We start from the raw sequence: 11,572 nt of genomic DNA on the forward strand, positions 1-11,572 counted from the left end.
CCATTATACACCAGATTTCTCTTTGCATAAAATGTTTTGTAAATGTATATTACCCATCTGGTAGTGTTTTTTTTAACAATGTTTAGTTTTGCTTTTTTTTTTTTTAATAACATTGTGCTGATTTTCAGTCTCCTAACTACTATATAGTTGGTCTACACATATACAGGGACAAACACTCCTCCAAACTAAACATCATCTGCACATTCACACACACATTGGGCTGTCTTGTTAAATGCTTTCTCAGCCCATGTGTTAAAACAAAAGCAACCAGTATGTAAAACTTTCATCCACAAACGTGCAAACGATGCTTTGAGTTTGGAGGATCATGTGTGTTTGTATATGTGTAGTACAGCACTTTTTTTTTTTTAAGGTCCCAATGGTAATACACATGAGAGATTACATGAACAGAGGTTTGTAAACAAGCAATAGACATGCACAGCCTTCTACGTGTCTCTCTGCTTAGCTTAGATGATAAAAACAATCTGCACATGTTTTGTACCTTATGCAGTTGTCCACAGACGGCTGGATAATCAGACAAAACTATTTTTGTGGACAGCAGAAAGATTATATAGATGATTTTTCTTTTTTTAAGGAGGTGTATGTATGATAGATCAGGGCTCTTCAAACTTTTTCCCCCCCGAAGCCCCAGTGCCATGATACCACATACCTTCCCGACCCTATTTTTATGCTTGGTCTGAAATTTTCTGAACGAACAAGATAGCTGCAATTATTGGCAAGTGACTAAGTGATTACAGTAGGTGTGTACTTTATTCCAGATTGTAGTCAAACTTGAAAGTGTTGTATAAGGTAATAACACACTCTCATACAACACATTCATATATCACACACAAATATTCAACACACACACGTCACAACCCAGTAAACATGGTGTTGCGACCCAGTAATGGGTCCCGACCAGTAGTTTGAAGAACTCTGTTAGATACATACATTTTTTCCCCCAAAGGTCAATAAGACTAGCCCTAGCTACGTATCCCCCTTTTTACTGGCACACAAAATAATTTTAATAAATCACACACATGCCCATATCAGACCAGACACCTGGCCCTGCATTATATCTATTGGCCATTTGCACACATAAGAACAGACCCTTACCCTGCAGACCTTTTGCTAGCCACATATACCTATAATAAAGCCCCTCAGATCAGATTCATCTCTCTGTCTGCCAGCCCTATCAATGCTCGGATCATAACCATGGTCATGCAGCATTTCTGTTCCACAAATAGGCATTGGTGCAATCTACAGTCTATTCATCACTGGGTACAAAACCTTTAAGAATAAGAAGACCACGACGTGTTATGTGCTGAGTGTGGTTGCCATAATACCCAACAGCCAGGCAGAAATGTGACAATCTGAATAAAGAGGTGCAGCACAAAAAGCCACTTGCCCACATTATTGTGCACCAGGGATTTTTTAATAATGCGTATATTTTTCTATATGGATTTTTGTATTTATTACTTTTGAGGATTGCACCCAGGTCGTGACTACTCCACCTGGTTGGAGTGCTGGGCTACAGGCTAAATGACTTTGGAGATATATATATATATAGAGATATATATATATATATATATATATATATATATATATATATATATATATATATATATATATAGATATAGATATAGATATATATATATATATATATATATATATATATATATATATATATAAAATATTATTTTACTACAACAGTTTAAAAATGGGGAGAAATGCCAGTTGTCTCTATGTTGCAGCTGTGCAGTATGACTGAGGTCTAGTTAAAGGGACATGACACACACATTTTTTCTTTCATGATTTAGAAAGAGAATGCAATTTTAAACATCTTTCTAATTTACTTATATTATCTAATTTGTTTTATTCTCTTGATATGCTTTGCTGAAAAGCATATCTAGATATGCTCAGCAGCTGCTGATTGGTTGCTGCACATAGAAGCCTCGTGTGATTGGCTCACCATGTGCATTGCTTTTTCTTCAACTAAGGATATCTAAAAAATGAAGCAAAATAAATAATAGAAGTAAATTGTAATGCTGTTTAAATTTCTATTCTCTATCTGAATCATGAAAGAAAGATTTTGGGTTTAGTGGCCCTTTAAGTGTCTAGAACATTGACTGACACATCTGTCCTCAAACACACAGATATCCTTGAAGCCTGGAGTATCTCCAGCCCTTGGGGATGGACAAACTGTGCTTACAAAATGCAAGCCGTACCATTTTAATAGAAAACAGAGTAAAAATGCTTCTCAAATTGAAGCAGTTTTGATATTTTAGCTGTTGTAAATATGTTTTTATGTTAACTAGTGTACTATATAGCAAGTGAAAGGATAGCATACAACACAAAAAATGAGCTTCAGCAGAAATGTATTTAACATTTAATATTAAACATTTTATAAAAATATTTGGTCTTCCAAAATAATTTTGCTTTACTTTAATTGGACCAATTCTGCAGTAAAAACGGCTGTTAACCATTTGTCTACTGAAGAGGCCAGCTTTGCAATGCTTTTGATAGCTAAGGGTTAAGATCTATAGTACTCACAACCTGCAAAAGTAGAGCAAAGTTCACAGCAGTGACTGAGCAAGATATAAACAGAATATTAAAGGGCATTAGGCCTCAACCAGTTTAGCTACATAATGTGACCCCTAATCCGTCTAGGATCTAAATTCAGTACCTTATTATAACTATAAACAACTTAGATATGGTGAAATGTAAAGACAATTATATATTTTTGTTTCTAAGCAATTATTTCCATATCTGAATTTACAAATAAAAATACAACAATATAAATGTGTAAAAAGAAGAATAATGGCAAATCAAAGAAAGTTCTACATCCCATAATGAAAGGTAAGTTTATGAGACTAATGTTTACTTTATAAAGTGTAAAATTTGTAATGTAAATTAAATTAATGGTAAAAATGTATTGCTATTCCATGTACGTTTGCTGAGAAATGTCATAGAGGGGCAGTAACTCTGAGAGTCCTGTTAACAATAAACCAAACCGCACCCAAATCAATAAACGAGAATGTGCTGTTATTGTTTGTAATCATAAAAACACTGTCTGCCGCAAATGGAACTAATTAACATTTTTGAAAAGAGTCCAATTTTTACTGCAATAAACAATATTGTGTTTGAACATCTTTTATGTACCCAGTTAAATACTTCCAAGAAATATTAATAATATAAAAAAAAAGTCTTTAAAAATAGAATCAAATTATTAAAAGTTTGTCCTTGTTTTGTAACTCGTGAAAATAGATTGATTGGAATCTTTCATTGCCTGGAAGTTTAAGGCTGGGGATCTGTAATTATGATTGTCTTGATGTTAAAGACAGCAGGCACTCTTGTAACAAACTAATTTTAAATGATTTTTGAAATGTAAACTTTGAACATGATAGCCTTGGGGGGTTTGAACAAAGCGATCGTGCACTTTGGAAGACCTAAGGGTTAAAATGAGGTCATGGCTAATTAGGACATTGAGCAATTTGGATCTTAGAAACGAAAATCTGTTACGACTTTAGAAATTCACCAAAAAAAAAAAAAGAAAGAGAAAGAAAGAAAGAAAAGAGAAAGAAATAAAGAGATAAAGAAAGAAAAAATGAAGACAAAAAAGAAATAAGATAACTTTTTTGTTGAAAAATACTGACTTTTATCCTTTTGAATAATTATGAGAAATATCATTAAAGGGTTATTTCTTGTTATATGCTGTAATTACAGTGCAATGATTTGATAACACTAATAGGTACTGATTAATCTATGAAGACCATCTGCCATTGCTCACAAAGTTTCCAGTGGCCAAATAAGGGCACCTAATAAACCCCAAATCTGCTAGTTTGGTAATTCTTGTCTCGAAAGGCATCATTTGGGCTAGGACCTATTTGTCTCTTATTCCAATGCAGTTATGATTTGGAGAGAGCTATTTCCTATTATATGTAACGTAAGGAAATATAAAAGGAAGCAATGATTTACCATTAGAGACTTGCTACAAAAAGTGAGAAAGGATTGGAGGTTTATTTGCATTTCAGACCTCCGAGGCTCAGGTGAATCTTAAACACTTTGGAATAGAGTTCAAACTTGAAAGAATAAAGTGTATCCTATTTAGTTACATCTCTGTGTGTGTCATTATATTTGTTATAAATAAAGTTTAGGTTAATATGCTATACTATATTAAACCAAATATTTTGTTCAGCTTTACAGGTACATGGTTACCAACTATCTAATATCGATAAAGGGACATGAAATCCAAAAAAAATCTTTGATTTAGGTAGAACATAGAATTTTAAACAACTTTCCAGTTTACTTTTATTATCAAATATGTTTCCTTCTCTTGGTATCATTGTTGAAGTAGCAGCAATGCACTACTGGTTTCTAACTGAACCTTTCAGCAAAGGATAACAAGAGAAGGAAGCAAATTAAATAATAGACGTCAATTGGAAAGTTGTTTAAAATCGTATGCTCTGTCTAAATCATACATGTCTTATTATGACTTTATGGTCCTTTAAGTCTATTTTAATTTGTAAAAATTCCTAAATGCCCATTTTCTGCTTCAGTGGGGCCTTATCTAAAATGTGCAAATGTATCTTATGCTAAAGCCTCATACTTTCTGGAACAGATTCATTAACAGCCTTTCAAATCTCTCTGTTCTATGTAGCAAATTAATTAAAAGGACAGTCTACTTAAAAATGTATATTGTTTAAACAGATAGATAATCCCTTTATTACCCATTCCCTAATTTTGCATAACCAACACAGTTAAAGGACCAGTCAAAACATTAGATTTGCATAATCAACAAATGCAAGATAACAAGACAATGCAATAGCACTTAGTCTGAACTTTATATGAGTAGTAGATTTTTTTATAACAAATTTCAAAGTTATGTCTATTTCCACTCCCCTTGTACCATGTGATAGCAATCAGCCAATCACAAATGCATATACGTATAGTCTGAATTCTTGCACATGCTCAGTAGGATCTGGTGACTCAAAAAGTGTAAATATAAAAGACTGTGCACATTTTTTTTAATGGAAGTAAATTGGAAAGTTGTTTAAAATTACATGCTGTATCTGAATCATGAAAATGTAATTTAACCTGAGTATCCCTTTAAATTAATACACTTTTTACCTCTGTGATTATGTGTATATAAGCCTCTGCAGACTGCTCCCTTATCTCAGTTGCTAAGTTAAATATTTAGTTATTTATTTTCTGCGTCTTTTTTCTAAATATTCAATGCACAAATATACAGATCAACTCATTTCTTCATTCAGCAAATTTAAAATGTGCCAATGGTACCAAACAGAGGATAAATATATAGCTATTTTGCAGAACAAATTTCTGTTTCAAGAATAAAAAATTTAAAAAATTCAGGTTCTAAAAAAAATATATATAAAAAGGGCCTGGCCAAATATTTTTTCATGCTTTTGTGCTTCCCAAATTGAACTTATCAGCAGATGAATAAAGTGACTGATTTTCATGTATATTTTATATATTAATTAAAAAAACAAAATAAGAAATGTTGAACCAGTTAAAGAAAATATAATCATTGTCAAATGCTCTCAAAATAAATCTGCCTACAGTTCTTTACTGAAACCAGTATACATGTACATACTCTTTACTACTATATATGGTTTTGAGGGAATACACATTAATCAGGTGCCTTCATTTTGACAGAGGAAATAGATAATTTATCAAACTGTACCAGTTTTATCCCAATTTTTGTTCTATACAATCTGTTTCATGCCATTTAAAGAAAATCATGTTTCCTCTGTGACTTAAACCCTTTTTCACTCTGTTTTACATAAATGATGCTGTTTATTTTTGTTCAGAGCACTAAGTCATTTTGAAAAGATTAATGGTTTCCATAAAATGCAATGATTGTTACTTCTGAAATACATAAATGGGCTGAGAGTTTTATTTTGTGTTGCCGCTCGTAGATTTAAATAAGGGAATTTTCAAGATATATGGAGGAGAAAAACATATGTGACGTGTGGAAACGAATAAAAAAAAAAAGAAAAGAAAAACATTTTCACTTGGAAAAATGTAGCCATTTACCTTCCAGTAAAATGGAATGTGAAATGAACAATATCATTAAGCAAATATGTGTTAAAGTTAACACCAAAAACTCTTTTATTTACTCTTTTAAATTTCTTATTTATTGCAGTGAAAGGGCGGCTGGCAAACTAGAGTGTAACCAGATAACACGCTATGAAAAAGGTGCAATGTTAGAAAAGGAAATAGTCATTATATGTTTAATTTTAAGAGACGTGGGGAACATTAGTACAACTGAATTTAGTATATTAGCAATTTAAAAAGTTCTTGAATAAATAAATTATTATAGAAAAATAAATAATAGAATATGTGAAACAGGATGGTAACTGATGGAATGCCTATAGACGTGAGGCACAGTTTTCCAGCAGAAGCAGTAAAGCAAGTCAACAAGCAAGACAACTATGTCTTGAATACACAGAAGAGTAGTTTAAATATATAACTGAGAAACTTAGGTAGGTAGAGTAGACAGAATACAACTACCTATTAATATGTATTTGATGTCAAAAAGAATACTCCTATTAAATCATGATAAACAGGTTTCCCCAAATCAACGCAGTGTTACAATCAAGTCCACATTTAAATCTCTGGAGCACTCAATAATTATTTGATGTCAACAACCACCATTTTAAGCCCAAAGAAATCGGCCTCTGTATTTTCCATTGCAGTTTTGAATTGGCCTTAAAAGGTCATTTAAGCAACTAAAAAGGCTCCCCTCTCAAACCAGACACCCATAAGCAGTTGCCTAAGTTGCTTAATAAGCCGTCCATTTATTCAGTGAATTGTATCTGGACTTCCACCGGTCTCACATTACACCACTACTTGTCCCCGTTTGAAACATGCTGAACCCCCAGTCCATTTACTCTTGCCTTCTTAATGTAGTCGTCTTTAAATGTGTGTGTATATTTAGAATTTTTGGCAGTTATCTAATTAATTCATTTTTTATTTGACTTATAGTAGATTGGCCCCTAAACTTAATTTGCCTCCATAGTGTTGTCAGTATCTTCAGTTTATGTTATTCAGTAGAGCTGATTTACTGAGGTTCACTTTTCCTGTCAATGTTTAATAACTATGCTCCTAATTACATTATATAAATTGGTAAAAAGTAGAAACGTACCTTTAGTTTATATTCACTATGGTTAGAGACATTATATGTCCATTATTCATTGTGTATGATAGGGTTTTGTATATTTTAGTATGGTCACTCATTTTACTGGATTTCCTTATGGTTAAGATTCTAATGTTCATGAACTGTATACCAAAACTAAAACATAAGGAATTATGTTATTATTATAAAAGTACAATTTTCTGAAAATAATGTATAAAAAATTTCAGATTTTTATAGTTTTAATTTTACACTATGATGGTAAAGTCATATATGAATCTTTAATTTTAGTTAAAGAATAACCAAAAGTATAAATAAATAAATACATAGATTATTTTTTATATTTTGGTAAAACAAAAAAATTGCTTACTTAAACGCACAGTCTAGTCCAAAATAAACTTTCATGATTCAGATAGAGAATGTAACTTTAAACAATTTTCCAATTTACTTATATCACCTATTTTGCTTTGCTCTCTTGGTATTCTTAGTTGAAAGCCAAACCTAGGAGGTTCATATGCTAATTTATTTGTCCTTGAAGGCCACCGCTTCTTTTAGGGCATTTTGACAGTTTCTCACCACTAGAGGATGTTAGTTCACGTGTGTCATATATATAACACTGTGCTCAAGCATGTGGAGTTCCAGTGAGCTAGCTCTGATTGGCTAAAATGGATGTCTGTCAAAAAAACTGAAATAAGGGAGCAGTTTGCAGAGGCTTAGATATAAGATAATCACAGAGGTAAAAAGTGTATTTATATAACTGTGTTGATTAAGCAAAACTAGGGAATGGGTAATATAGAGATTATCTTTCTTTATAAACAATAAAAATTCTTGTGTAGACTGTCCCTTTAAGTATGCAATATAGTTGAAATGTGTAGTACTGCTCATAACAATTCTGTCAAGCTTTATAATGTATAAGGACCACACAACAGGTATCTGAAGGAGAGTTGCTGTATATGTGCACACACGTCAGCACTGGAATAAAGTTAGAGCTAGATTTCAACATGGCTGCACCCATGACTAGAGGGAGGTGGAGAATAACTTCAATACAATGCTTTTAAAAAAGTATTTAGTGTTTAACCTCCCTTTAAAGGGATATAAAATCCAAACATTTTCTTTTGTGATTCAGACAGAGAATACCATTTTTAAAAAGTTTCCAATATACTTCTATTATTAAATTTGCTTAAATCCCATGATATTCTGTGTTGAATAGATACCTAGGTAGGCATCTAGAGCACTACATGACAGGAAATAGTGCTGCCATCGAGTACTCTTGCAGATGGATAACATTCTTTCAAAACCGCTGCTATATAGTGCTCCAGAAATGTCCCTGCTTTTCAATAAAAGTAATCAAGAGAAAGAAGAAAAACTGATAATAGAAGTAAATTAGAAAGTTGTTTAAAATCACATGGCCTATCTGCATCAGGAAAGAAAAATGTTGGGTTTCATACCCTTTTAAGCAGTATGGGGTCAATTTATTATAGTGCGAGCGGACATGATACGATGTAGCGTATCATGGCCGCTGCACATTGATAAATGCCGACAGCATACGTTGTCAGCATTTGTCATTGCACCAGCAGTTCTTGTGAACTGCTGGTGCAATGCTGCCCCCTGCAGATTCGCGTCCAATCGGCCGCTAGCAGGGGGGGGCAATCTGCTAAACATAAACTCAAGATTGTGTTCAACCCTTGAGTTTTTAAAATGATATACATATAGGGGTCAATTTATCAAGCTACCGTGGTGTACCCAGGGTCAGTGGAGAACATGTCTTGTCGGATATCTAATACCTGTCTGAGTTGCTCCAGCTGCACAGTCCCTAGCCTCTCATCTAACTTTATGTCCCCTATGCCTGCGGGTGCCCTATTCCGCCCAGGTAGCTCCGACATGGGGAGACTCTCTGAGTCCTCCATGGTAGGAGTGCATATGGCGGCTACCTCTTTGGGCCTCTCCTGGTATGCCTTCAACATGTTCACATGAAAGGTCCCACGGACCCGGTCATCTGAACATTTGGCTACCAGGTAGGTAGTGCCACACAGCTGCTCTACCACTCGGTCTACAGCATGTTGGTCTTGGTAGATTTCAGGGCCAGGACTGCGTGAGATAATCTCACACAGGAAACCCACTCTGGCAAATATCCAGAGCAACGCTTTGGCTACTGTCTCTGCCTGGATATTGGCCAGGGGGATTGCCTCTGGGTTTTGGATGTCATAGTCTACTACTGTCAGCATGTACTTTTTTCCCCGAGGGACTGGGATGGGGTAAGGGACCAACAATGCCAACTGCTACTCTGCTGAACATTTCATCTATGATAGGGAGGGGGTGCAAGGAAGGCTTTGGAGTGGTCCCCTGTTATGCCTAGTCTCTGGCAAATGTCAAAGGTCCGGCAGTACTGCCTAACGTCCCCTGTAATCCCTGGCCAGAAGAAGGTCTGAGTCAGTCGGTGACGGGTTCTAGTGATTCCTAGGTTCCCTGCCAGGGGAATGTTGTGCCCTATGCATGGCAGGTCATACTGATACTTTTGTGGTACCACCAACTGGTGCTTGGGCATCTGTCTGCTCCTTCCCCCCTCGGTAACCCAGTATAGGAGCCCTCTGTCCCACTCAAAATGGTCCCCTCCTAGCCGCCCTGGGTCGGTCCCTGCTCAGGCACGGTATGGGGCCAATGTCCGGTCACTCAATGTCTCCTTGGCGAAGTCATTGGGGAAAGCCCAGGGGACAGGGTAAATGGTCGGGGTAGAAGTCAGGGAGTACTGGCTTACCTGGGTGCCCGGGTCGAGTGTGATGGCCTGGAGCCTGGCTTCCTGGCATTTGGTGACAGGGCAAGCATCAGTTGAGCCATCCAGTATAAAGGAGGAGGCGAGGTGCCCCAAATCGCTTCCTAGTAAGACTTCTGCTGGCAAGTGAGTTATGTTCCCTACTTCTACAGCACGGGAGCCGGCACCTCAATCCAGGTGAACTTGGGCTTAAAGGATCTGGAACACCTTACCCCCAGCCTTGGTGTACCCAGTGTCAGTGGAGAACATGTCTTGTCGGATATCTAATACCTGTCTGAGTTGCTCCAGCTGCACAGTCCCTAGCCTCTCATCTAACTTTATGTCCCCTATGCCTGCAGGTGCCCTATTCCGCCCAGGTAGCTCCGACATGGGGAGACTCTCTGAGTCCTCCATGGTAGGAGCGCATATGGCGGCTACCTCTTCGGGCCTCTCCTGGTATGCCTTCAACATGTTCACATGAAAGGTCCCGCGGACCCGGTCATCTGAAAATATGGCTACCAAGTAGGTAGTGTCACACAGCTGCTCTACCACTAGGTCTGCAGCTTGTTGGTCTTGGTAGGTTTCAGGGCCAGGACCTTCTATCCTATGTCTAAGGTGCGGTTATGAGCATTCCTGTCATACCACCACTTCTGCCTACCTTGGGCGATCTGAAGGTTCTCTTGCATGCGAGCGGCAAGGTCCTTCAGTCGGTCCCTAAATACTACAACGTACCCTATGATGGAGGGTCCTTCCTCCACAACCGACCCTTCCCAGTGGGATCTAAGTAGGTCTAGGGGCACCCTCACCCTCCGGCCATATACTAACTCAAAGGGGGAGAATCCAGTGGATTCCTGGGGCACCTCTCTGTAAGCGAACAGGAGGTGCGGCAGGTATTTTTCCCAATTTTTGTGAGAGGCTGAGAGCATCCTAAGCAGCTGCCTCAGGGTCCCGTTAAACCTCTTGCACAGCCCGTTAGTCTGGGGTTGGAATAGAGAGATCGGCAGGGCTGTTATCCCGCAAAGCCTCCATAGCTGCTGGGTGAGCTCAGCAGTAAACTGGGTTTCTTGGTCTGAGATAATCTCACGCAGGAAACCCACTCTGGCAAATATACGGAGCAACGCATTGGTTACTGTCTCTGCCTGGATATTGGCCAGGGGGATTGCCTCTGGGTTTCGGATGTCATAGTCTACTACTGTCAGGATGTAGTTTTTTCCCGGAGGTACTGGGATGGGGTAAGGGACCAACAATGTCAACTGCTACTCTGCTGAATGGTTCATCGATGATAGGGAGGGGGTGCAAGGAAGGTTTTGGAGTGGTCCCCTGTCTTGCCTAGTCTCTGGCAAATGTCAAAGGTCCGGCAGTACTGCCTAACGTCCCCTGTAATCCCTGGCTAGAAGAAGGTCTGAGTCAGTCGGTGGCGGGTTCTAGTGATTCCTAGGTTCCCTGCCAGGGGAATGTTGTGCCCTATGCATGGCAGGTCATACTGATACTTTTGTGGTGCCACCAACTGGTGCTTGGGCATCTGCCTGCTCCTTCCCCCCTCAGTAACCCAGTATAGGAGCCCTCTGTCCCACTCAAAATGGTCCCCTCTTAGCCCCCCTGGGTCAGTCCCTGCTCAGGCACGGTATGGGGCCAATGTCCGTTCACTCAACGTCTCCTGGGCGATGTCA

General features: G+C 37.7%; 1 protein-coding gene across 1 annotated transcript in view; it reads right to left on the minus strand.

The window, feature by feature from the left end:
- The window catches only part of ACADL (acyl-CoA dehydrogenase long chain), a 76,894-nt gene extending 67,516 nt beyond the window's left edge, over positions 1–9,378 (minus strand). The window contains exon 1 of the mRNA XM_053713391.1: positions 8,897–9,378. Coding sequence (XP_053569366.1) covers positions 8,897–9,378 — 482 coding nt within the window. The remainder of the gene's footprint in view (positions 1–8,896) is intronic.
- Positions 9,379–11,572: the final 2,194 nt, after the last annotated feature.

This window comes from Bombina bombina, chromosome 1 (assembly GCF_027579735.1).
Source record: "Bombina bombina isolate aBomBom1 chromosome 1, aBomBom1.pri, whole genome shotgun sequence".
NCBI lineage: Eukaryota > Metazoa > Chordata > Amphibia > Anura > Bombinatoridae > Bombina > Bombina bombina.